The sequence below is a fragment of the Peromyscus eremicus genome, chromosome 4 (genome assembly GCF_949786415.1).
Source record: "Peromyscus eremicus chromosome 4, PerEre_H2_v1, whole genome shotgun sequence".
NCBI lineage: Eukaryota > Metazoa > Chordata > Mammalia > Rodentia > Cricetidae > Peromyscus > Peromyscus eremicus.
Genome location: NC_081419.1, coordinates 102903580 through 102931521, shown reverse-complemented (window position 1 = coordinate 102931521; position 27942 = coordinate 102903580). Strand labels below are relative to the sequence as shown.

General features: G+C 45.0%; 1 protein-coding gene across 1 annotated transcript; it reads right to left on the bottom strand.

Moving 5' to 3' along the window:
- On the bottom strand, positions 1 to 27861 carry Polr1b (RNA polymerase I subunit B). Its single transcript, XM_059261398.1, has 15 exons — positions 27632 to 27861; positions 25925 to 26092; positions 25334 to 25480; positions 23654 to 23786; positions 19841 to 19977; positions 18630 to 18853; positions 17880 to 18051; positions 16196 to 16367; positions 15225 to 15506; positions 12821 to 12954; positions 9788 to 9958; positions 8902 to 9058; positions 5724 to 5920; positions 4539 to 4792; positions 1 to 3397 (listed from the first exon to the last, which is right to left on the bottom strand). The coding sequence occupies exons 1-15, from the start codon at positions 27806 to 27808 to the stop codon at positions 2515 to 2517; spliced, it is 3408 nt and encodes a 1135-aa protein (XP_059117381.1). The 5' UTR covers positions 27809 to 27861; the 3' UTR covers positions 1 to 2514.
- Positions 27862 to 27942: the final 81 nt, after the last annotated feature.

Below are 27942 nucleotides of genomic sequence, written 5' to 3'. Positions count from 1 at the left end.
TTTGGAGATAACAGATGTTTATTTACCTTGACCATGATGACATCACAGACTATACCTATGTTATAATCCATCAAATTATATGCATGAAATAGCTTAACTTTACATGTATATAAAAATAAAAATTACATTTGTGGCTTCCATTTTCTGTTTATTATACTGCCCTGCTCTGGATGATGACAGACAAACTCTGCTACTGAAAGCAGGGACCAGTGAACCTGGGCCTGGAAAGGAGGTGTTCCTGCATGATCTATGATCAACAAATCATTGTAAAGAAGTCATTTAAGAACATTTTTAAACAAATATAACAAACCAACTTCAGCAGGTTTCAGAGGCAGGAAAGTCTTGAATTCTCAGCTGCCGGTTCTTGGCATCAGATCCAGAGTGAATCCACAATACCTTCCCTGGATTAAAGTCACCTTTTGTTCTAATCTCTTCACTCAGATGGCCGGTGTTGTTAAAAACGGCGGGTGAGAGCCGAAAGACACACCCTGCAACAGGGCTCACATGGAGGGTTTATTGAGGAGGGAGACAAGAGTTGAGAGAAGAAAAGGAGAGGGAGGGATTGGAAGGGAGAGACGCAAAAGTCTGCCTGCCTGCTGGCCTCTGTGAGGAGCGGTGGGAAAGAGCATGAGGAATGGGCGGAGCTTGCCTTTAAAGGGGTCCTAGCGCATGTGTATGGAGGCTTACACAGCCATGCAGTGCATAGATTAGGTAACATAGGACCCTAAGGCCCTGGGCGCTAGCTAGGTAATTGCCTGAAATGCCAACATTCCCCTCTTTTGTTTATTATAAAAAAGCGAGGAGTTAGGGGTGGCAAGTGGGCGGGCAATGAGGGCGCTGAACATTATTGAGACTGCTGGAACACCTCCAATCATTCTCTCCTTATCACCAGTTAAGCTTTTCTATCTCCACCAAACCTTAAAGCACCTGTTCCTTTCCCATCATCATAGTGACACCTTAGCACCCAGGAGACACAGGTGGTTCATTGCTGAGGGCAGGCAATAGTAGAGTTATACTGAAATTTGTTCTGTGAGTCTCCTTTTTGAGTCTGGGAGTTTCTCATAGTTCACTGGTTTAAGGGCAGCCTTACGGAGACCTGCCAGGAGCCAGGTTGTAAACTGGTCTCTAGCTAGAGCACCTCTTGGGGTGTTATAATCTCATCGTGGGCCTCGATTGATCAGGGACCACCTTGGCCCTGGGTGGACGTGCTGCATTAGTTTGATGAATTGTGTCTGCATGTATTCTAACCTGTTCTGAAACTTGCTTGTGCTCCTCAGGAAGTGGGTTGTTAGTTAGGATCATATATATATCATGAAAGGTGAGACTATAAGATTGGGTAATATATTGGATTCTTTTATGGAAAGCTTGTATGTAAGGCAACTCCTTCCACCTACCCATCTGCTGGCAAAAGTTGGAAAGCTCCCATAAAATATCAAGGTCTAAAGTGACTTTAGGTGGCCATTTTAACCGGTTATCTAAGTGGTATTTGGGCCATTTCTGGGTGCAAAGGCAGATGAGTTTAGAAGTCTTTAAGCAGGGCATTAAGCATAGAGGTTTGAGGTTTTCTAAAAGACATTCCAGAGGAGATGTCGGGCTTATATTACTGTTAGGCTTATTCCCCATGGGTGAGGCAGAGGAGAAAAAACAAAACGGAAAAAACTGAGATCCAATGGCTTTAGAATTTCTAGCATCCCAGAAATTAAACAAGGATCAATTGAGATAGCACAGTCTGCTCAGTGATTCATCAAACACAGAGCAGGGGTCAGGGCTAAGCCCGAGGGATGTTTGGGTCAGAGAGATGAGAAATGTACAAGCTGCCCAGTGAATCAGCACACAGAGGGCAGGGGCCAAGGGACATGTAGGTCCGATAGACGAGGAACGAGACCTCACTCATGGGGAATGGCCAGGGGTGATTGCTGGCAAAAGGGACCAGTGTAGCCCCGAAGGTGGTGTCCCCCACCCCCTTCTTGAGGGGAGAGTCAACAATCATAGTAGCCGGTGTTGTGCAGAGGGGGTTGTAGATGAACCAGGTTCAGGGTCCTGGTGCACCTCAGACTGCCAGCGGGCAGGAGGAGGCACCAGGATGGCCTGCCAAGTCACACAGCACCAATGTTGTTAAAAATGGTGGGCAAGAGCAGACAGACACACTATGTGTCAGGGCTCACAAGGTCTTATGGGGGACAGATGGACAAGAGTTGAGGAGAAGAGAAGAGGATAGGAGAGGAGGAGGGGAGGGGAGGGGGGATGAGGGAGATGAGAGGGGAGAGAGGAGAGGAGAGAAAAGAGAAGAGAGGGAGGGATTGGAAGGGAGAGGTGCAAAGGCCTGGCTGCCTGCTGGCCTCTGTGAGGAGCGGTGGGAAAGAGAGCGAGGAATGGGTGGAGCTCGCCTTTAAAGGGGGTCCTCACGCTTTACTCTGCCACACGGTGCATGTGCATAGATTATATATGATGTACTGCCGTAGGGCCCTGGGCGCTGGCTAGGCATTTGCCTGAAAGGCTAACAGCGGGATCAAGTTAAATGACATCCAGTTTTACTTTGATATTCATAGCTGCCAACTCAGCTACAAAATACCGGAAAACGTACGGCACAGAGACAGTGTCGATGGTGTCACTGCGGCCACAGACAGCGCAGTTATATTTTCTGTTGCGCATTGCAGACCAGGAAGGAGGAGGTTTTTCAAGCAGTGGGGAGAGCAAACTGCCACATTTCACACATACGTGGGCAACCGAGCGGTCAGAGCAGTTGAAGAGCCGATCGTGAAGGAGAAAGGACGTACCATGTGCCAAGAGAGCATCCCGTTCCATCTCCCCAAAGCGGATTCCACCCTGAACGTTTCTTCCCCCGACAGGCTGGTTGGTGACTTTGTCCCTGGCTCCAGTTGTCCTAACTTGAAATTTGTCTGACACCATGTGGCGTAAGCGCTGGTAATAAACCACACCGATGAAGATATCTGCTTCCAGCTCCATCCCACTAATGCCGCTATACAACCTCTCGGTGCCATAGAAGTTGTAGCCAGCCGCCTTTAACATCTCCCCAAAGTACCCTAAGGCGGAGCTCTCCTCAGAGAAGATGAAGGGTGTGGCATCATGGCAGAGACCGTGCAGAGCTGCAGACTTCCCAGCCATACTTTCGATTAACATACCGATGGTCATCCGGGAGGGAAAGCCATGAGGATTAAACAGAATGTCTGGCACCATCCCACTCTCAGTAAAAGGCATGTCCTCAGCTGGCCACAACCTGCTCAAAATGCCCTTCTGTCCGTGACGGCTGGCAAATTTATCTCCAATAGTTGGATTCCGAGGGACTCGTATCGTAATACAGATACACTTGAATTTCCCACTGCCCGTGTCATTACTACACACTTTGATATTGTCCACAACACAATTTTCTTTACTCCTAGAAAAAAAAAAAATGAAATAAAAAGTCAAGCTATTTGCTCTGTTTGTTGAGTCTCACTACGCTAGCCTTGGCTGGCCTACAATGCTGACCTAGAACTTGCAATGATCCTCCTGCCTCTGTCTCCATGTGCTAGAATCACAAGTGTTTGACACAAAGCCTACCCAAGCTTTGAAAATAAAAATACTTAAATTTTGTTGACATGATTAATGTTCCATAGAGTGTATATGTAAATGTATCCCCCTTATGCTCACCAATATAAATAGATGTTAGAAGTTATCCATGACTAGAATTACTAATTATGTTTATCTGAGAGAATATTAGCTATGGAAAGCAATACTAAGCAAGCCCACTGAAGCCATTTTTATCATTGCAAAAGCAGCTAATTATTGTCTTTAGGAAGAGGCATAATGAACCCAGTATTTTGGCCAGGAACCATCCTTAATGCCGTGCATGAAGGAAACAATGATGGACCACCACCCCAAAAGCCAGGCACCGGACTCAGCAGTGTTCACGTCAGCAAGGACCACGAATGACATCATTGCAATGTGATCACCCCCTGCTCATGTGGAACTCCACCTCTACTGCTGTGTATTAAGAGTGAGGCCTTTAGGAGGGATTTAAGTCCTGAGGATGGAGCCTCATCAGTAGACAGTGTCTTTACAAAAGGGGTCTGAGCTGCTCGCTGCTGTTAGCCTTTCCGTCTTCCCCCATCAGGACACGGAGGTAGTGCCTCCATGAGTCCACCTTAGAGAATCCACCAGTGCCTCAGTCCTGAATGTTCTAGTCCCCAGGACAGAGAGACTTTGTTTTATTTCCCAGTCTTACCTATTTTGTTAGAGCAGCAGAGATTTAAAACAATAACTAGATTTATATATATAAAATCTTTTTTCTTCTGTTAAAAGAAAACTTCATTGACCTCCAGTAATCTCACTAAGAAACAGCCTATAAAAACCAGCACAGGGCCAGGTGTGGCAGCACAGGCCTATAATCCCAGCACTTAAGAGGCAGAGGCAGGGGCATCAGCTGTTATATCAGGGCCAGGCTGGTCGACACAGCGTGCTCCAGACCAGTCAGGGCTCCTAGCGACACACTTCCCGCTAACAAACCAGCCAGCAGTCCAACATGTCCCCAAACTTACTTATAGTAAACCACGAAGCCTTCCCCGGTGTTAAGGTTTAGATAGCTGTAGTAGGGGTCACCAAATTGCAGCTTTGCTCCTATGAATGGCAATCCATCATCGTCCAACTTCTGCATAACCCGGGGGTCACCAGGTTTGACCCCAAACACAAGACTATCGTCCCCTTGCTTAAATTTTTCAGAGAGGTCTATGAACTCAGACTTGTAGACACTTCCATGAGCAAAGCCTCGTTCCCAAGAAGCCTTATTCACAATCTGTGGAGTCAAAGAACCAAATTAACTTATAAGACTGAGGGCAAATGTTGTAGAATATTATTTTAAGGTGTGTTACTTTTTATGTTGCATTTGTTTAACTCTGTGAAGCTGTATTACTGTGCCTGTCTAATACATCTACCTGATGGTCTAATAGAGAACTGGACAGCCAATAGCAAAGCAGGAGAAAGGATAGGTGGGGCTGGCAGGCAGAGAGAATAAATAGGAGAAATCTGAGACGAGAAAGAAAAAGCAACAGCCAGCAAAGGAGGACTGCAGGGGCCAGCCACCCAACCACACAGCCAGACACCAAGTAAGAAGGAAAGAAAAGGTATACTGGAATAGAGAAAGATAAAAGCCCCTGAAGCCAAAGGTAGATGGGCTAATTTAAATGAAGGAAATCTGGCTAGAAATAAGCCAAGCTAAGGCGGGGCATTTATAGTTAAGAATAAGCCTCTGTATGTGATTTATTTGGGAGCTGGGTGGTGGGCCTTCCAAAAGAGCAAAAACAAACAACAACAGGCAAACAACTTTCAAAATACAACCAAGTTAAGATTTACTAACACTTGGTTTAGGGTAACTGGCATTTGATTTTAAAACCGCATTTCCAAATTACCAATGCTATCAAGATCCAGACTCATATGGCTTAAGACATAATCAAAGATATAAAAGGTAACTATACCAAGACCTCACATCAACCTTTACCCACAGTATGTACACAGATAGGAAGATGTATGTGCACTGGGTATCTTTCAATGTTTCCCTTCATTAACCTCAGACAGGAATGAACCATTTAAATGTATATAATTAACCATTTAAATGTATTTGCTACTATGTCCTTGAGGACACATAAACATTCCTTCAGTGATCTCACACTAAGAAAGTTCACAAACAGCAATGAGAAAAGATTAGAGTTACAACTAGCAACACTTACCATGGCATCTTCCATATCATAACCCGTGTAGGAGATCACAGCTACAATGGCGTTTGTCCCAATTGGGTAGTTGTCCATGTCATAATAGTCATACATGCACGGTCTCACTAGAGGGCTTTGAGGTGTCTGAAGACGGTAGAGTTTATTATCCGATCGGTCTTGATAAGTGAGCAGTGGGAAGCCCATGGTCTGTTTACCTACAGAGGAAGAAATGTCTTTGCGTTGTTTCCAATCATCAATTCTCAATGTGCTTTGTAAAACTGGGAACAACTAACTACACACCACAGAGAATGGATAACACAAGCATGACGGCTCTGCTTAGTATAGACTACCACCAGCTTTGAGAATGAAGACACTCCATCAATACGCCTAGCCTATGAAGATAATGCTGGTCAAGGGAAGTTCAGCACTGCATTTAGTGATACTACTAATAGACACTTGTAACACAGCAAACAACATTGTAATTTATGGACACAAATGTATAATATAATGGAAACATTGAAAGGTACAGAGGATACATACAAGTATAGGACATGTGGGGATACACACAGAAATGTCAATGATTCTAAATTCTGGTTATCAGAATGTAAGGTATTAAATTAATAACACACACACACACACACACACACACACACACACACAGTCTTAGTTAGGGTTTCTTTCTTTTTTTTTTAAATGTATTTATTTGTATTTTATGTACATTGGTGTTTTGCCTGCATGTATGTCTGTGTGAGGTTGTTAGATCCCCTGGAACAGGAGTTACAGACAGTTGTGAGCTGCCATATGGGTGCTGGGAGTTGAACCCAGGTCCTCTGGAGGAGCAGCCAGTGCTCTCAACCACTGAGCCATCTTTTCATTCCCCCTAGTTAGGGTTTCTATTGCTGTGAAAAGACACCATGACCACGGCAATTTTTTTAAAGATTTATTTATTTTATGTATATATGAATGCTCTAACTGCATGTACACCTTTACACCAGAAGAAGGCATCAGATCCCACTATAGATGGTTGTGAGCCGCCATGTGGTTGCTAGGAATTGGACTCAAGACCTCTAGAAGAGCAGTCAGTGCTCTAAACCACTAAGCCATATCTCCAGCCCCTGACCATGGTAACGCTTATAAAGGAAAACATTTAAGTGGGGCTGGCTTGCAATTTCAAAGGGTTAGTCCGTTATCAACATTATAGGAATCATGATGGCACCCAGGCAGACATGGTGCTGGGGAAGGAGCTGAGAGTTCTACATCTAAATTCCCAGGCAGCAGGAACAGAGAGAGAGATACTGGGCCTGGCTTGAGCTTCTGAAACTTCAAAGCCTGCCTGCATTGACATAGTTCCTCCAACAAGGCCATACCTCTCAATCTTTTCAAATAGTGCCACTCCCTATGAGCCTATGGGGGCCATTTTCATTCAAACCACCACAAACACATACATACATAGAAAAAAAAAAAGGACAATAAAAATAGTTAAGATAAATGGATGCATACGGGCTGACAAGATGGCTCAGTGGGTAAAGGCATTGACTGTGCAAGCCTGGCAGCCTGAGTTCAACCCCCAGAACGTGCATAAAGACAGGAAAAGAGAACCAACTCCACAAAGTTGTTCTCTGACCTTCATCCTCATGTTGTAACACGTGTACACACACACACACACACACACACACACACACACACACACGATAAAAAAAATAACTAAATGTTTTTACAAATAATAGATGACTAAATCTTGGAAGAGGGGAAGAGGAGAAATAAAGAGGAAGAAGCAACATTTTGGAAGCAATGGAAAAACTCCAAAGTAGATCATTGTTTTTCTTATAAAGACCAGTAAATGTAATCAGAAGACTACTAAAAGAATCATATCTAGACATACAGCCAATCTCCTAAAAACAAAGATAAAGGACAAGTCTTAAAGAGAGGGACAACAGCACATACAGAGAAACTGTACTTTACCAGCCCTGCCTTCTAGTTAGCAGGAATGACTAAAAGGAGACTGTGGAGCAGCTTTAACACACTGAAATAAAAGGGCCTGTCCTCTCAGGATTATACAGCTGGTATAATAAGATTTCCTTCAAGTGAGTGTGAAAAAGAAATTTCAGAATAATGAAAAAGAATTTGCAGAATAATGAGTACAAGAGAATCTGTAGTCAGTAACCTGTACTATAAAGAAGCAAACAAACAAAAATGCTAAAAGGATCTGGGGCGTGTACACCAATAACCCTGGTACTCAACAGGCTGAGGCCTGAGGATAATGTCTTCATGCACCAGAAGAGGGAATCAGATCCCGTGGGAATACAGACAGTTACAGATGGCTGTGAGCCACCATAAGGGTGCTGGGAGTTGAACTCAGGACCTCTGGAAGAGCAGCCAATGCTCTTAACTATTGAGCCATCCTTCCAGCCCCGGAGGACACAGAATTCAAGACCAGCTCAAGGAAGGTTGTGAGATAAACAGAACATTAAATGCTGACGCTTTCATTTCAGATAGAAATCAAAAGCATTGAAAGTGATAGTATGTGAGTGACTAACGGTCTGAACCCCTCAAAAGTCAAGTCATGAGATTCAGACAAGTGCAAATCATTTCTCTGAAAATGTAAATGTCCAGAAGGACACCAACAAGCTGAAGAGCTCTGCCTCATCAAAGGAGATAGATACATGCACGGCAGAGCCCCAGTGATCCTGGACGGGCCTGATTCTCCGCCTCGCTCCAAATCGAGAAAGGACTAAAACATGGAGTGTGTGCTGCTCTTGCAGATGAGCTTAAGTTCAGCACCCAGGTCAGGTGGCTCACAACCGACTGTCACTCCAGCTCCAGAGGACCCAATGCCTCTGGCTTCTGCAGACACCTGCACATACATGCAGTACTCACACAAAGACACACATACATGTAATTCAAAGTAAAACATTTCTTATGAGGAAGTCAGTGCTAAACTTCCTGATTTTGATAACTATCCCTGACTAAGAGGTCTAGTGGTTGGGAATATGCACTGATGTGTGGGAAAGGGGTACTGTGCCTGCAATTTTCAAGTGAACAGGCAAAAGTATGAACTGGGCAGAATGTTAATGGGATACATGACTGATCTGTGGGCATTCTTTATGCTATTCTTGAAAATTCTCAGATTACTTCAGTCCAACTTATAAGCACTTTTTATGTGTGTGTGTACAACCACCACCTCCACCCACCTTACCCATCTGGCACTGGTACATGTTCCGAGGACTCTGGTTATGATCGGAGAAGGGGATGAAGTTGGCGATCACACTCAGCAGGCTGTGAGGGAAGAGCTCCTGGTGTGTGGAAGTTCCCGCAAAAACCTCATCCTCAAAAATGGCAACGTTCATGAAGAGCTGGAGCAGAGGGTAAGGGGGGCAGATGCACAAAGTAACTGTGGCTGTCTCGCTGCTTTCCAGGGGTTAGCGCTCAAGGCTGCAGAATACTTTCCTCGCCCCAATCATGAATGCCGAATTGCTACTGTTGTGGTGGAGCTGGCGTTGGACCCAGGGACTGTGTGTGCTAAGCACCCCAACCCTTTCCCCTTAGGTGGTTCATCCTACCCTGTCCAGTTGTGAAGGGCCGAAAAGGAAGACAAATATTTATTTATTTTGGATACGCTTTCTCTGTGTAGTCCTGGCTATCCTGTATCTTACTCTGGAGCCCAGGCTGGCCTCAAACTCAGAGATCCACCTGCCTCTGCCTCCCGAGTGCTGGGATTAAAGGCATGTACCACCACCGCCCGGCTTGCTTTTTTTTTTTAATAAAATTTTAAAGTCGGCACAAACTCCAGTTTGGCAGCAGCAAAGATGTGACAACTGAGACTGAGTCAGAGATGCCTCAGTCTCACCACCTGGGGCAGAGCCAGGTGCAAAGGAACCATGAACACTGGGCAGGCAGGAAGGGAGGGCGGTTAGGTGAGCACCAGGACTCCCTCAGGTTCCCGGCAGGGTGGCAAGACATCCAAACTACTTAGTGCTGGACAAAGAGGGCCAGGAAAATAAGCTGGATTCTCTTGCAAATGCTTTTAAAAGTGAAAGCTGAGCCCCTGAACTGTTCTACATGAGCATACAGCAGGTACCCACCTGTTCCATAGTTCCAATGAGTTCTTCTTTACCCAGTTCCAAGTTCTGCACAGGCCTCACCAGCCTGCAGGGAGTGGTGAAGAGGAACAGCCCTGGGTACAGGCTTGGTTTTCCTGTCATGGGGACCAGGACCACCTCCATCCAAGGAGGAATTCTTTTTTCTCTCAACACCTGTTTCGACAGAACATAGTTTAATTAAGGATAAATGTATGTTTTATCCCACCCTCCCTGCCACCAGAGCCAGGTAGAATGGGAAAGGAAAAGCACCTAAGAAATTACATCATCTGGCTGGGTGGTGATGGCACACGCCTTTAATCCCAGTACTCGGGAGGCAGAGCCAGGTGGATCTCTGTGAGTTAGAGGCCAGCCTGGTCTACAGAGTGAGTTCCAGGACAGGCTCCAAAGCTACCCAGAGAAACCCTGTCTTGAAACGCCCCCCTCCCAATTACATCATCCTAGTAATAAACCTAGTGCCCCAAGGCCACAGCTGTCCATCCCAGTCTCACCCCACATACAAGCTCACTCAGCCCACACAAGAAATGGCAAAAGATTAAGAAAAGGCAAGCTTATTCTCTGATGTCTGCAATACGGATCAATGAATTTCCTTTTAAACAATTACACTGAAAGGGTCTCGCGCCAGGCGGTGGTGGCACACGCCTTTAATCCCAGCACTCGGGAGGCAGAGCCAGGCGGATCTCTGTGAGTTCGAGGCCAGCCTGGGCTACCAAGTGAGTTCCAGGAAAGGCGCAAAGCTACACAGAGAAACCCTGTCTCGGAAAAAAAAAAAAAAAAAAAAAAAGGGTCTTGCATTTGAAAATTAAAAAACAAAACAAAATGGGGTTGCTGAGAAGGCTACATACTAAGAGTCCATGCAGCAGGCACGGTACTCACATGTGTATACCCAAATACAGACATGAACATATGCACATAATTATTCTTCTTTTAAATCATAAAACACAAAAACCAAAACGGCCAGAGAAATGGCTTCATGGCTAAGAGCACTTCCTGCTCTCACAGAAGCCAGGTTCAGTTCCTAGCACCCACGCCAGGTGGCTTAGCCTGTCAGAACTCCACCCCCAGGGATCCAGCGCCCTCCTGTGGCCCTCACAAGCACTGCATGCCTGCATAAAAAGAAATCTTAAAACTTAACTTGAAAAATTCCTAAGTGAAGGGAGAAGTACAAACCCAAACTACGATAATCTAAAAAAGATTATAAAACCTATATGCACTTAAGGGATTCACAGCTCAACACATTATCAGTAAAAATGGAAGGGGAGGAGGAGGAACCAGGAAATGACAATTAAAAGGGACAGCATTCCAGTCGCAGCAGCACTGAGTTCTGAGACCTGCCACGCACTCTTCAGCCTCAGCTAACCCAGCCATACCACACAAACAGACCAAAAAAGGCCCCTCAAATGGAGAAAAGAATGAAAACCGAACTAATGATGATGGCCAGTCCTCTGCTGAAGACCCTCGTTTGCTTGGGATTACAGGTGTAAACCACCATGGCTGGACCAAACCGAATTCTTTGCCTACTTTTTAAAGATTTATTTTATTTTATGTGTATGAGTGTTTTGCTTGCATGTATGTATATGTACCCTGTATTTGCCTGGTGCCCATGGAGTTGAGGAAGGAATCAGATCTCCTAGAACTGGAGTTACAAACAGTTGTGAACTACCACCTGGGTGCTGGGAATTGAACTTGGGTCCTCTTGAAGAGCAGCAAGTGCTCTTAACCTCTGAGCCCTCTCTCCAGCCCTTGAATTCATGGTTAACTGATTCATTGTATGTATGTGCACAGGTCCATGAGTGCCAGAGTGTGGAGCAGAGCATGAGCCTCAGAAGTCAGCTCTTTCCTGTGACCTTGAGGGATCTAGGGGATTGAATTCAGGACACTAAGCCTGATAGCAAGTGCTTGTACAGGATGAGACATCTCACCAGCCCCCGAACTGAATTAACATTCATGCTAATAGAGAACTGATAAAAGAAAGCCAAAATACAGAAAGAAAAATTTTAAAATCACTGGCTCATAAAACAAAGATAAAAATATTCAGTTCACCAAGCCGGGTGGCGGTGGTGCACACCTTTAATCCCAGCACTCAGGAGGCAGAAGCAGGCGGATCTCTGTGAGTTCGAGGCTTAGCCTGGTCTACAAATCAAGTTACAGGACAGCCAGGACTGTTACACAGAGAAACCCTGTCTTTAAAAAAAAAAATTCAGCTCACCAAAACAGACTTCAGTAGAGGCAGCAAGCTTAGGAAGAGCAGAATAAAGAATTCTGACAGGAGCTGGAGAGACAGGGGCTGCAGGGATGACTCAGAGGTTAAGAGCACTGGCTGCTCTGCCAGAGGTCCTGAGTTCAATTCCCAGCAACCATCTAAAATGAGATCTGGTGCCCTCTTCTGGCGGGCAGGCATATATGCTGGCAGAACACTGTATATAATAAATAATAAAAAAAAAAAAAAAAAAAAAAGAGAGAGAATTCTGACTGGGCTAGGAGTATAGGCTGTAATCCTAGCAGCCTGGGGAACTGATGCAGGAGGATGGCTGAGGCCTGTGTGGACTACAGAGCACAGCAGGACAACTACCACAGTCACAATCAACTTGGTGAAGAATAACCAAGGGAGCAGTAATAACTCAGCAGAGAAATCATCAACCAGTGAGTGAAGTGAAGTTAGGCGAGGAAAGGAAGGAGCCGTCACACAGCTTAACTCTCTCCACAAATTTCCCCTGAAAAATTGTAACTATAGAGTGACGAACCTAAGAGGTTCAGGTTAGTAGACGCTCGCTCAGCTGGGAAGCAGAGAGCAGCCAGCTGGTGGCACTCCCATGAAGTCCAGCTGGATAGATAAGCAGACAGGGACCTCAATGACACGACCAGGAAATGCTTATAGGTCACGTGTCTGTCACTGACCCCTGGAATTAGCTTCAATCCCGATTTCTTGACCACTCCAGACCATCCCATCAACTAGGGAAGGACTGCAAACTAAAGGTGAGGCGAGAAGTGAGACCATCCATGGAGACCGGAGATCACCTTAAAGCGACGGAGAGCGTCCGCAATGTCAGGAGCAAGCTCCTTGTCCACCCAGCCCACCATGACGCCATCCAGCAGGACAGGGTAGCAGTCACTGTAGGGCCGACAAGGTGCCGCATCGATAGGAGTGACTCCTGGGGAGGGAAAGCAGGATAACGTCATCAGAAGGTCTCACCCAGCATTTCCAGCACCGGGAGGCACTCAATGCATTCTCAGTCCGGCGGCCCAGCTGCTCTATCCTACAGCACAATGCTTTCATATTGCTTGTAAACATGTAAACTGCTTCATCAAGGACACACATCCTGGGAGAGGATGGCTAGGCACAAGGGAGGCTTTGCACAGAACGCCTTTTCATATGTCGATTCCTAACTCCTGTACCCTGAATACCCTTTCCCAAGAAAAATCTAATTATTGTCAACCCTCCTCGTCTGCAGACTTTTGCCATTTTGACATCTGCCTGCTTGAACATTTTATTTGTAACCACAAAATTATACTACAGGCACCTGCAAAGTCACACAGCAGGAATGTTTCTTGGTGCACACACCCTGACATCTTGTCCCCATGCTCCAACTGCAAGCCAATCTTGTTTTTTTTGTTTGTTTGTTTTTTGTTTTTTGTTTTTTGAGACAGGGTTTCTCTGTGTAGCTTTGCGCCTTTCCTGGAACTCACTTGGTAGCCCAGGCTGGCCTCGAACTCACAGAGATCCGCCTGGCTCTGTCTCCTGAGTGCTGGGATTAAAAGCGTGCGCCACCACCGCCCAGCTGCAAGCCAATCTTTCAACGTCTGTTCAAGGCCATGCAAACACTTAGTGCTGAGTGCTGCCCAGTGTCCCTAAGTGCAAAGTGGCTGTCACAGGCCTCAGAGAAAGTTAGAGAAGCTGAGGCTGCTGGCTTAGACTTGAGAACTGAGAACCCCCCCCCACTCCCCCCAAGCAATGGCTCAGTACAGGCTAACAGCACGCCAGTTAATGTAATACAGGGCTGCAAACAATGAGAACCAAGTCATTCAGTGAAAACGACATCTGCACACATCATAACTGCCACGTGAAAAGAGCCAGTATTTCCCCAAGTGTCAAAGGTCACCACTCACTGCCTCATCTGTCCCCCACACCAGCTCTCCAGGGCTCGTGTCTTTTATTCATCCCTCTTCCTAAGAGCCATCTCTTCCTCCACAATGGGATGCACTGTCCACCTCTCTAACCTTTTCTATTTCCTTCTGGACTTTGAGACAGGGTCTCCTGTAACCCAGACTGACCTTAAACTTCCTCTACCACCCAAGTGCTAGGGTTACAGGTGTGTGCCACTATGCTTGGTTTGATTTTACTTAATGACAGAACAAAGTATTCTCTGCCTTGCAGTCAGCAAATGGACAGATTGCTTATACCTCTGAATCTTGACTATTTCTTATTGCTTTCTCTAATGTTCCCTCCTTAATGGTTACTTTCCAGTTGGGTGAAACATTTTACATACTAAGTTCTTGACTCTTGACTCAATGTCCTTCTGGTTACTTGAAGCACCTAGCTATCACCTGACCCTAAGGAGTCCTATGTTGCATTTCAAAAACATCAATCCACTGGTGACCTCACCCACTCACCAATAAAGATACAATACTATGGTTTTAAAACCACAACTGGGGGGCTGGAGAGATGGCTCAGAGGTTAAGAGCACTGACTGTTCTTCCAGAGGTCCTGAGTTCAATTCCCAGCAACCACATGGTGGCTCACAACCACCTGTAATGAGATCTGGTGCCCTCTTCTGGCCTGCAGGGATACATGCTGTATACATAATAAATAAATAAATCTTTAAAAAAATAAAAATAAAAAAAAAAAAAAATAAAAAAAAAATAAAACCACAACTGGAAAATCCCAGGACTAAACTGTTACAAAATACTCAAACAAAAGGATGACACCTTTAACTGTGAAAGTAAACTCAAACCAACTCCCAAGCCTAGAAGAACAACAATACGACTGAGTTTTCCCCCAAAGCGGAGACAGTGGCTGCAAGCTACCAGGAACAAATGTCACTGATCTATGACATTAGCTTTATTGCATAAGCTACTTTTTAACTGAACTCCCCCAAACCAACAGTTTTCTACTTAGAAATGCAAAGATCTACCAGGGCACAGGAGAGTGGCCCAGAAATCTACACAAGAGCACCTAAACTCTGAATACTAACGGCCGTTCTATTTCACTTCTTTCTATCTTTTCCTTTTACAAAGAAGGACAACACCGATGGCATTTAACTTGCTTTAGCTCCAAAGAATGCATGACAGAGAAGCCAAGAAAGCAGCCCCACTCATGCATGGAGGACTGAAAAAGAATTCTCTGCAGAATCCCAAAGGGTGACGTCATTGCCTGATGCTGTTCAAAGCCATGAAACCCAGCTGCACTGTTGAGTGTTCATACCTAAGCCACAGAGCAAGGCTGGAATAGATGCTGTGTACACAAACTTCGTGACGACCTCACATACGGCAGTCAGGTGGTTCAGCAGCCCACACGGTGCCCCGTCTGGGGTATGCACAGGGCAGAGGAAGCCCCAGGACTCTGGAAGCAGCCTGCGCACTGTGGTGGTCCTCATCTTGGCAAAGTCAGCCCCTCTGTGCACACAGCGGAAGTGGGAGAGATAGCGAATGAAGTTCAGCTTGTCAGCCACAACACACAGGCCAGAATCTTGCAGGAAGCCAAGACCTTAATTAAAAAAGAGTCACTCAAAACAAGCAAAAATCTTTTTTAAAAACCCAAAACTGTCTGTTTCTGATGTTTTGATAAAACGAAAAAAACTTCAGGGCTGGGGATATAGCTCAGTGGTAAGAGCATTTGCTTAATATATAAATGGGCCCTGGGTGCAATTCCCTAGTACCAACACACACGCATGCGGGTACACAGGTTTACAACACTAGTGCTAGTTCTGACAAATGGAAAAAACTGAATGAGACTGGTCTGAGAGCTCTGAAGTTATGTAAGCACTTGCTGGCATACTAACAAGAGAAGTCAGTGGCATCTGTCTGAAAAATGAAAGCAGATTTCTGGATCGCAGTCTTTTTTATTTTCATTCCAATTGTTCATTCCAATACAAGTGGTTTAGGGAGGGGCACAAATCCAAACCTTCCAGACTGCAGCTGGTCAGCCCACCCCAGATATATGGGGTCATCCGCTTTCTAGGAGTCACAGAATGTATTTTCACTAGCACTGGATTTACAGAAACAAGACACCTTGCTGGACCCTTCGGGTTGGCAGACATTTGTCAAAATTTACTACAACATAAAATCTGACTTCAGTGAGGGTGAGCTTACTCTGGAATTCTGCAGCAACATACTTTTATTATATTATGCATATAATTTGAAAAATATAAACATGGCCTAGCTGTTTCATCTTACCTGTTTTTGAACGCAGATTCCCAGTAGCAAGAAGATATTCAAATGGTTTTGTTAGTTCTGATCCCATACTAAATATCTTCAGCAAATTTTCATTGTTTATGGATACGTTGGTCTTCTGGGCCCTCTTATCTAAAGCTATTTTAATAGACACTAGCCAATTTTCCATTTTTTCCTAAAAGAAGAAAATGTTCAATTTAACGTAGTGCATGCTTTAATTATCTCAAATGCTGTATCTACCCCCACAAAATCCACACAATCCAGAATAAAGGCTCACTGTCTATACATGTGACAAAGGATGTATCTTCAGCACAACCAGAGTTGTAAAAGATAGCCCTTCAATGTACAACCGAAAGTAAAGCACTCCTAAAGACAGAGACAGGAGGTGTAGATCAGGGGCTTGTTGCGAGGTATTTGATTACACTGTGTAAAGATATGTCGTTGTGATTGCTTTAATAAAAAGCTAAACACCAATGCAAATAAAATAAAAATAAATTAATTTAAAAAATGTCCATACACACACACACACACACACACACACACACACACACACACACACGAACAGGTACACACACATAACGCACACACACAATTTTCTTTTAAAAGTCCAACAATCCAATCAATAAATGAGCTAAATGAGGAGATGGTTCTCAGAAAATGAAGTACAAATGCACAACAAACATATTAAGACTGGTCAGCATCACCAGTCATGGGGGAAATGCAAATGGAAACAACAGTGAGATCCCATCCTAACCCGTCAGGATGGCTGGGGAAATGCAAATGGAAACAACAGTGAGATCCCATCCTAACCCGTCAGGATGGCGGTCATCAAGAACACAAAAACAAGATGGAGAGGATGCAGACAGAGGGAACCCGGACACACGCTGGGTGTCACACACACAGAACGTAAACCAGCTCTGCCATTATGGAAGTCAGTATGACGGTTCCTCAAAGTGTTCAAAACAGACCCATCACTCCTGTGTGGCCCCGAAGAATCAAGTCAACATATCACAAAGATTCTTGCACACTAATGTTTACACACCAATGCAGCACTGCTTACAGCAGCTAAGCTATGAACCAGCCCAGCTGTCCAAGAACAGAGGAGAGGAAAATACGGTGCATGTGTTTATAACAGAAGGAGGTTTTTGTTTTGTTTTGTTTTTAACTATAAGGAATGAAGTTTTATCATTTGGAGAAAAACAGATTCAAGTGAAGAAGTCCATTAACTGAAATCATATTAAGAACACTAAGTCAGCCGGGCAGTGGTGGCATGCATCTTTAATCCCAGCACTCAGGAAGAAGAGGCAGACGGATCTCTGTGAGTTTGAGGCCAGCCTGAGCGAGTTCAGGACAGCTAGGGCTACACACAGAAACCCTGTCTCAAAAATAAATAAATAAATAAATAAATAAATAAATAATCAAATAATCAAAAGAAAGAAAACTGAGTCGCAGAAAAAAACACTATCTCTTATTTGAGAACCTTGGGTTTTACATGGAAACATAAAATCAAATACAGGTGACGCACAGAAATATGGACCTGGTATAAGTAGAGTTTTGATTCAGTTCCTCACTGCTAAACAAAAGGGAGATGATGTAAAATGCCCAAACTAGGAATTATCAACATGCAGAGCATACTTGTGTCCACCCACCCCACACAAGTGGCCCCACGCCTGCAGAACGCACTCACCTTCAGAAACATCAGGAAGAGTTGACCAGGCGTAAGGACTTCTTGATTTACTAAACTATCAGGGTTGTCCTCCATGCACTCTCCTCTGGCTAAAGCAAAGAGCTTCCGGGTCATGAGACAAAGCAGATAAAACTTCTCAGTATCGGATTTCAAGTGGATACAGATGCACTCACTGAAAGAGAAGTAACTTGAAAGCAGTTCCGCTCTCTCCGTCTAGTTCCCTACTGACCAAGGTGCCTGTTTCACGTTTACTGAACATCCCTTACTCCCAAAATTGCTTTCCACCTTCACTGGCAACATTAACAGAATACCGCCACCAAGTCTGGAGCTGTGCTCAGCAAGATGGCAGTAATTAGTAACCACCTGTAGCTACTCCAGTTCAGTTAAATAAGACTTCATTTTCTCAGCTGCACTGGCCACATCTCAAGTGCTCGGCTCCTAATGCTAGGGTGGTCTGGAACCACAGCTCTTTAATATAGGGAAATTCAGCAGCACGTTGCCTGCCACTGTCAAAGATACAGAGAGGAAATGTGTATCTATGTAGAGACAAAGTGATCACCGTAACTAACAAAATGTCAACATTAGAGACCTCTGGTGTCCACTGTCTTCCTTGGACACTGTAGCAAATCTGAAATTAATGCAGAATAAAAGAAGCAAAGCTGCCCTCCTGGCTAGGACCAGCATCCTACCCAGGCTCACTTCCTAGGCACGAAGCCATCCTTTCCCCTCCCCCACCCAACGCACACATACTTGAACAGGAACTTGGCCGCCTCCTCGTTCGGGTACCAGTCAGGAACATTGAGCTTCACTCTGAAACGTTCACCCAGATAGTTAAGGACCTGCTTCTGCGTGGAGCAACCCTCTTCCATGACAATCCTCAACATCTGAGAAACAGAATTCTTAAAGAAGGAGTCTTCCTCTTTGCCTTTGATGAGCTCCTGGAAAATCTGATAATCGGAAAAGCTCACAAGAGCCTGAAAAAGAAAAAAAAATTTTTTTTTAAGTTTTCTTTTAAACAACTACCAAAGGTTTAATTCACTTAGACACAATCCTCCCCTCTAATAATTTCTAATGCCCAAGCAAAACTAGACCTCCAAAACAAAACATTCCTTTTACACCAGCCAAACATCAAAGTCCCAATGATTCTATTTCTGGGTATTTAAAAATGGAATTGTCTCCTCTTGATCTGAATTAGGGCTATCCCACATGACCAAAATATGGCAAAAACGAGATGTCAGATTCCCAAGGCTGGGTCATAAACAGACTGCCCTCTACCTCATTCTCTGGGTTGACTTCCAGGAGGAAGAGGAACTGAGACCAAGGGCCACCAAGGGAGCCAGCAACTCGGCACCGGGTCCTGGTTAATCCAAGTTGTAATTCTTTACGTGAGAGTGGGAGTGCATGTGTGTGTGTGTGTGTGTGTGTGTGTGTGTGTGTGTGTGCATGTAGGTGTATACAAGCCACGGCACACATAAGAAAGTAAGAGGACACGTTTTGGGAGCCAGGTTTCCCTTCCACTGGGGGTTCTGGGGGCTAATTCAGGCTGTCAGTCTTGCATAGCAGGTGGAACCATCTCACCAGCCCAGCAGGACCTCCAAATACTTCACTGTGACCTATGACCTATGCAGTCAAGCTACTCTCATATTCTACATCTCCAGAGACTCTGAGAAAATGTTCATTGATATTTCAAGCAACTGATTTTAAGAATGGAGCAGGGACTAATTAGTATAGCATGTATGGTTTGGTTTTGTTTATGGTGGGGGTGGGGGGAGACAGGGTCTTGGTATGTTACTCTAGCTGGCCTCGAACTTGCAACCTCCAGTCTCATCGACTTCCCAAAAGCTTGGGTAACATACATGCACATGTACTTGAACAAAAAGAAATCACCCACACATCTACAGGACACAGCTTCCAAGGAGTCTACTCATATCAAAGACAGATAGATATTCACCCCATCTCACCTTAAGCGCAAATCCCAAAGGAAGGAAAAACAGCTCTTTCCGGTAAATAAAGTTCAACATAACCGTGCCATTCTCCACATAGTGAAGGTTCATATTGACAGCAGAATGTTCTTCTCTCACACAGTGCATTGAAATCCCTATTCAAAGGAATGGCAAGGAATCATGGCCTGTTTCATTTTCCATCTGACCATTTTACCACCATAATCAAAGCCAAATCACTTGTTAAGATGTTAGCCAAGGCCCAGCATGGTGGCGCACGCCTTTAATCCCAGCACAGAGACAGGCAGATCTCTGTGAGTTCGAAGCCAGCCTGGTCTACATAGTGAGTTCCAGGATAGCCAAGGCTACACAGAGAAACCCTGTCTCAAACAAAATAAAACAAAATAACAAAAACCAAACCAAACCACCAACCAAACAAACAAAAAAAGATTAACCAAGGCTGGCCATCAAAAATGTCTACAGACCTTGCCAAATGTTTTCTGGGATATACTGTGAAATAGGTACAGCTATGAATTATGACTAAACTTCCAAGTTTTCCATTAGCTGGGGCCCATGTCTTATAGCACCTTATACTTGGATCACCCTGCAGAGCACACTTCCTATTCACACCGCTCTATGGGACTAGTCAAGAGACGGTCATTTATCTAACATCCTGACGGACAGCAGCAGAACTCAGCCTTCAGGTTTATTATGGACACTATCAAAAGAATCAAAGACTACATTTTCTTTTTTTTTTTTTCTTTTTTTTTTTTTTGGTTTTTCGAGACAGGGTTTCTCTGTGTAGCTTTGTGCCTTTCCTGAGACTCACTTGGTAGTCCAGGCTGGCCTCGAACTCACAGAGATCCGCCTGGCTCTGCCTCCCGAGTGCTGGGATTAAAGGCGTGCGCCACCACCACCCGGCCAAAGACTACATTTTCACATGCTGAGATACTGTTCTCCTGGGTGTTGTATCTACGGCAACTATTAAAGTCTGATTTTTTATCTCAACTATAAATGCTACACTATATAATACTGCAAAAGTTAATAGAAAATGCCATATGCTATCTTACGCTGCCAAACACTGTCACAGGCAGCGGACACAGGCCAGTCCCTTGAGCATGTGCCAAGGCAGTCTAAACCAGGGGACCTCTCGTGCCTTTGGACACAGGTGTCAAGTCAGGTCAGTCTTCATCCTCAAAAGCAATACCATAAGTACATGAAGTCTTCCAGACTAAAGAGACGCATGTCCTCACTGTGAAATCACTTTCTGGATATATTTCATTTCCTTAGTTAATAAACATTATACATATTAACCACTTGCAATTTTTCAGTTTCACCATGGTGCACTAGCCATGTCCATTCAGTAGAAGTTGCATTTCACTTTTTGAATTGAGACCTTTCCCTAGGCTAACAATGCTGTGTATTTTCTCATGATGTTGGATAGTAGCAGTGAGCCACAGCTCCCAACCAGCCAGGAGATCAAAAAGGAAAACAAATGATAATCTTCAATGTCCTAGAGCACCAATGTTTTTGAATACAGTGTTTTCATAGCTCATGATGTGTACACAAAGCCAATCTGTGTATGAACATAAGATGATCAACATTTGCTCATAAAACAGGCTTTGTTTTAGGCGATTTTTCCAAAGTGTGCTCTGAGCACATTTCGGCTTGCCAAGCTAAGCTACAATGTTTGCAGGTTAGTGCACTGAGTGTCAAGCAGTGAGCCCAGAAACTTCTGCAGGTTAGACAAGCGCTGCTATGGAACAATCTTTGTATACTGTAAATATGTATTGCTCTCACTGTTAATAAAAAGCTGATCGGTGGATAGCTGGGCAGGAAGAGACTGGGTGAGACAGCCTGAGACAGAGAGAATGCAGGGAGGAGGAGGAAGGGCGGAGTGAGAGGAGTCATCAGCCAGATGCAGGAGTCGGACACACAGAATGGGGTAGAGGTAAAAGCCACGTGGCAGAATGCAAATTAACAGAAATGGGTTAATTTAAGTTGTTAGAACTATTTAGTAATAAGCCTGAGCTATCAGCCGAGCATTTGTAATTAATATAAGCCTTGGTGTGTTTATTTGGGAGTATCTGTGGGGCAGGAAAACTCCGCCTACAAAGCACTCTACCACCAAACCTGTCCCTGCCTCTAAGTACATTTTTTTTTTTTTTTTTTTTGAGATAGGTTCTATTGTGTAGCACTGACTGTCCTGTCTTGGAATTCACAGTATAGACCAGGCTGGTCTCCAACTCAGAGATCCACCTGCCTCTGCCTCCTGAGTACTGGGATTAAAGATGCAACATACCATGCCTGGCTCTAAGTGTATTTTTTAAAAATTAAAACAAATATATTTATTTATTTTAAATTGTGTGTGAGTGTGTGTGTGTGTGTGTGTGTGTGTGTGTGCGTGTGTGTGTGTATGTGTGTGTGTGTGTGTTCCCATGTGTGCAGATGACCACAGAGGCCAGAGGTGTCAGGTCCTTTGGAGCTGGAGCTACAGGCAGTTGTGAGTTGCCCAACATGGAGGCTGGGGATTGAACTCAGGTTCTCTGGAAGAAAAATAGATGCTCTTAAACTGCTGAGCCATATCTTCAGCCCCTCTAAGTGCATTTTTAATGTACAGTACTTTCAATTTACTACAAGTTTATTAGGAAACATCCATGTATGCATAACAATTACCATAATCAAATTGATTAAAACATCAATTACCAGGGCTGGCGAGATAGCTCAGGGGTTAAGAGCACCCCTGCTCTTCCAGAGGTCCTGAGTTCAATTCCCAACAACCACATGGTGGCTCACAACCATCTGTAATGAGATCTGGTGCCCTCTTCTGGCCTGCAGGGGTACATGCAGATAGAACACTGTATACATAATAAATGAATAAATCTCATAAAAAAAAATCAATTACCACATATAGTTACCAACTGTATGTATATGTGCATGTGGGATCAAGACACTTAAAAATCTACTCCATTTTCAAATTGCAAAAAAGCAATACAGTATTATTGATATTACAGTGCTGTACACTAGCATAAGATTGTATACATGTATGTGTATTCACACATGTGTGGTGGGAGTACTCTCTCCCTTGCAGGCACAGGTAGAGTGTATGTCTGTCTGTGTGTGTGTGTGTGTGTGTGTGTGTGTGTGTGTGTGTGTGTTACTCTCCAATGCAAGCACAGGGAGAGGCCAGAGACTGTCATGCAGGTGTCTTCCTCAATTGCTTCTCCACTTTGCTTCTTTTGAGACAGGGTCTTTCACTGAACCTGGAACTTCCTTCTTGACTGAAAAGCGGAAGCCCTGTCCACCTGTCCCCTCCACTCCAGTGCTAGGGGTAGATGTGCACTGGCATACCCTTCCGTTATTGTTTTTAAATGGAGGTGATGGGAACTCAATTCCTCACCTTCTGTAGAGAGCACTTTCCCACTGAACCACCTCCCAGCCCTGTACTTACTTGGCCTGTAAGTTCATGCTTTGATCAACACTTCCCCCAGCAACGCCACCCTGAATCTCACAGAAATGCTTAACAGTAAAACAAACCAAAATCATATAAGAGAAACTCATTAAAGATTGTGTACAGTTAACCGGGCAGTGGAGGAGTACGCCTTTAATCCCAGCACTCTGGAGGCAGAGGCAGGCGGATCTCTGTGAGTTCGAGGCAGTCTGGTCTACAGAGTGAGATCCAAGACAGCAAGGGCTACACAAAGAAACCCTGTCTCGACACCCCCCCTGCACCCCACAAAAAAAAAAAAGATTATTATGTATAATTGTATCTACTTTAAAAAAAAATGGTTTAAAGTTGTCTAAAACAACATTCCAATGTTCACCAAAACTTACCGAAATGAGTATAGCCAAGTCCTCTGCTTTTCCACTTTGGTCTTATCATCGCAATGGGGAAATTTCTCCGAGGCATAATCAACATTCGGATGACTTTCTCAATGCCATTGATTATAAAATAACCTCCCATTTCCTGCCAAAGAACAGGGGTTATCATCTGTTAAACAAAAGTATATGGCTAAGTAAACACAAAGCTATTTCTAGCCACATGCATTGCCAACCCCATAAGAGGTACACACTGGTGAAATGGACACCTGGTCTCTGAAAACAGTATAGGCTTTGGAAAGACTTGTCAGATACACAACGGGATCCCAGACAGAATGGAGGGTGAGAAAGAGCGCCATCCCTTCCAACTAGGCAGACCCAATCAAACTTGTCTTTCTGTCCCAAAGTATTTCAATTTCCAAGCACCATTTAAACAAAACTTATTCCAAAATCTAAAGATAAAAATGCTAAGTTAAAATAAAAAGTCTGTGTGTGTGTGTGTGTGTGTGTGTGTGTGTGTGTGTGTGTCTGCATGAAAGCTTTGCTAACTAGAAATCTGGACTAGATAAATACAGGAAAATCTGTTTAATAATGAAGAGTATTTGCTAACTGCCTGATGTCAAATAGGCACATCCTGCTGATGCTCTGGTAACGAGGCACTTAATCCTCCCGGGCATGGGCCTGCCTTTTTATACCAGAAGAAACTGAGGCTTGGGGCAGCTTAAATTCTCCAAAGACCCCACAACTGATAAATGAACAGCTGAATGTCACATCCTGACCTGACACCAAGGCGTTACAGTCTCCCCTAAAAGCAGGCCGAAACTGCACACCCTCATTCCAGCTCAGTAGCCCAGAGCTGCCTCACACCGCTGAAGAAACCAAAGGAAAAGGGACATGGGTCATTCAATAACCCCAGGGGATTTTACATCAGTAAAACAGGCAGATCCTACAATACTTTTGTGAGTATGCCTCTGAATATGTATAATTAAGAAAACTAGGACCAGAAAGACGGCCCAGCGGGCAAAGGATGGAAGGAGAGAACCAACTCCTCACATCTGTCCGCTGACCCTTTGACCTCTACACAAGGACCATGTTACTAAAGCACCCCCTCACCCCCCTTCACCCCTACACAATAAAGAAACAGCCAGACTTGGTGGTACACACCTTTAATCCCAGCACTCTATGTGTGTGGGGAGGTGGGAAGGCAGATTAAGACGGATCTCTCTGAGTTGAAGGCCAGCCTGATTGATGTACACAGTGAGTTACAGGCCAGCCAAGGCTACATAGCAAGACACACTCCACCCCCCAAAAAGAAAGGAAGGAAGGTAATAAAAGAGAAGAAAATTTGGGTTGGGAGTGTAGCCTGGTGCATACTTACATTTCACATGAGCAAAGGCCCCCAGGTTCCATGCTAAGGAAGAGGAAGTAGGAGGAAAGGGAAGCAGGAAGAGGAGGGGGGAAGGAAAGGGAAAAGAAAAAGGTTTCCAGGGGAAAAAAACCTAGTACACTGCCCGAAACAATACATTTTTAATGTCTGGCAGCTCTCCACACTGCCTCAATAGACGGAAGAGTCACGCACAGTACTCAGACCCAGTATCAACGCTCCAGACAACAGATCTAGAAGTCAGAAGTCAGGAAAGCTGACTTCCACTGGCAAGCTTCCTGTTTCCCCACGGCCCGGACCCCTGCGCTCACCTCTGCCTCCTCACGGTGCTCAATGAGGGCTTGAGGAGAAAGGTTGTACAAGTTGCAAAGCTTAGACTTTACCATGATGGGAACATAGCCGAGAAACTGTTTAATGATCCCTTTGGGGACTCCATTCACTGCCCAGCTGATGTCAGCCTATACGAAACGAAAGAAAAAATAAACTATCTGGACCTGCAAGAACAAGTGAATATTTAAAAAAAAAAAAAAATTAGGTGTATTTATTTTTATTTTATGTGTATGGATGTTCTGCCTGCATGATGTCTGTGTACCAGAGATGTGTCTAGTGCCAGTGGAGGCCAGAGGAGGGCATTAGATCTGCTGGAACTGGAATGGCTGGCAGCTGTGAGCCACCTTATGGTGCTGGGAACCAAATCCTGGTCCCCTAGAAGAAAGGTCAGTGCTTTCAACCAGGGCCATCTCTCCAGCCCCACAGATGAGTATTTTAAAAGAAGGAAGAAGGCCACAGTGAATTGATTTCACGTTTTAGATTCAGAAGACACAATTCCTTAAGTGGCAACACTAAGAAAACAGAGTCTCAGAATGGTGCAGGGACAGCCACTTCGTGTCCCCAATGCTCACCGTCAGCTTCCCGCGGTAGGTGCTCCTCCGGCCCCGGCACTCGGCTGGATAAACGCTGAGCTCTTTGCAGATGGTCCCTTTGGGCACCGATGGCGGACTGATGACAGCATCCACAATAGTAAGAGAGATGCGCTCATCTTTGAAAGCAAATTCAAAGGGTGGTATGGCCTGAAAGGCAATTCATGCTGCTAAACCACTTGCACTGTTCAGGGCACTTTTCAAAAGCTAAGACTCTTTGAAATCACACGTTCTACACTCACTGGCGTCTATCATGCCAAGGCAACACATCTAAAAGGACAACTAACTCTACAACTAACTGGTTGGTGACTTCACCAACTAGTTAACCATAATGCACTCGTTAAGGGCCTTTGTGATGATGTCCTGTGTTTTTGATTGTGCAGCAGACAGGGAAAAGGCTGAGCCAATCTACCTTCTCTGCACAGTTACACAAAGAGAACTTCTGCTCTCGGTGCCATTCCTCATGTCCAGCTTTGCACATTTTATTCCCTCAGGCGGAAGTCTGGCAATTCAGAGTTTTAAATGGCTCCCATATTTTCGAGTATCAGTCTGGCAGTCAAAGCTCTCCAATGCATCTCCATCCCTATCTCTCAAAACACGACTGCTCAGCAACAAAACCCCAGGGTAGTATCTACTGCGCACATGGCTCTCCCTGTACCTAACCTCCCTCTGGAGTGAACGATCCATCCTCTTCCCTTGACTTTATCTAATGCTGAGCTTTCTAAACACTTGGATAAGTCGCACTTCCCTCCTGCTCCTGACTCAGTAAACTCTACATTTTAGGGCAGTTCTCAAGAGTGTTGGCATTGACTGTCGGCTTCCTCTACACAACCAACAACCCTGAGGAGCACTCAAACTTGAGATACAGCAGGGGAACCGGCATGCTCTTACTCTCAAAGCCTAGTGCCAGGAAAGACTAAGGATGCTAACAAAAAGAGACTTCCCTCCATCGTCCTTACCTGAACTTTGCTACCTTGTCAGATTGATCCCTAGTACTTATTATCTTCCTCAACATGCCTAACTCAGAACAGTAGCCAATCTTTCTCTTTAAAACCCTAAGGGAAGGAAGCCCGGCGGTGGTGACGAACGCCTTTAATCCCAGCACTTCAGAGGCAGAGGCGGAGGATCAGTGAGTTCGAGGCCAGCCTCGTCTACAGAGTGAGTTCCAGGACAGCCAGGACTACACAGGGAAACTCTTGCCTTGAACCGCCCCCCTCCCCCAAAAGAAAACTTTAAGAGAAGGAAACTGAAGGATGACCTTGCTGCACTCTGTCTGACTCAGCTTGGAACCTTCTGAGGTAGTTTTAGAACGTAAAAGTCCAGGTGGCAAAAGGTGAGCGCTGTGAATGGGCAGAAAACACAATCCCAAATAGATCACTTCCTCTCTCTCATCTCACAGTACCCTGAAACGGATCGCACAAAACCAATCTACCTTCTCTGCACAGTTACACAAAGAGAACCAGGGTTCGTACTCACATATAAAGCCAGAAATCACAAATACATCTTTTCCTACACTACTCGGCTACAAGTCGCAACGAAGCGTTTTTCTTTCTGAACTACCAAAGCAGTGAACGGCGAGTGAGCTTCACTACTTAAGGCCATACTGCGGCCTCCCGGCCACCTCCTCCAACCTCTGGGACCCTCGGGCCCCCACTCGGGCGGCTCAGGAGCCGAGGGCGCGCCGCTCACCTGCACCGCGTGGCTCAGCCCCTCCAGCACCGCGTAGTTGAAGGAGTCCACGTGCGCCCGCGTCAGGTCCTGCAACGCCGCCTTTTGCTGCTCCGGAGGAATCGCGTACGAAGGGTCGGTCAAATGCTTTAGGCTTGGCCCGCTAGGCAGGTTCCGCCACCGGCCGTCGACATCCATGCTTCTGCCACCCCGGGACCGGAGACCACAGTTGTGACTCCACTCGGGCCGGCAGGAATGGCCGGAGTCCCAGACCCCACGGCCTGCTGGGAAATGTAGTTCCTCTTGTTCTACCCGCCCTACCCTGGTCCTTC

Bases quoted from the DNA above. Each gene is read 5' to 3' on its own strand.
- Polr1b (XM_059261398.1), bottom strand. From the start codon at position 27,808: ATGGATGTCGACGGCCGGTGGCGGAACCTGCCTAGCGGGCCAAGCCTA. The intron at 25,481-25,924 runs GTGAGCATTGGG...CGTTTCGTATAG, and splicing joins CCTACCGCGGGAAGCTGACG to GCTGACATCAGCTGGGCAGT. The intron at 4,793-5,723 runs GTAAGTGTTGCT...TTGACTCCACAG, and splicing joins ATGATATGGAAGATGCCATG to ATTGTGAATAAGGCTTCTTG.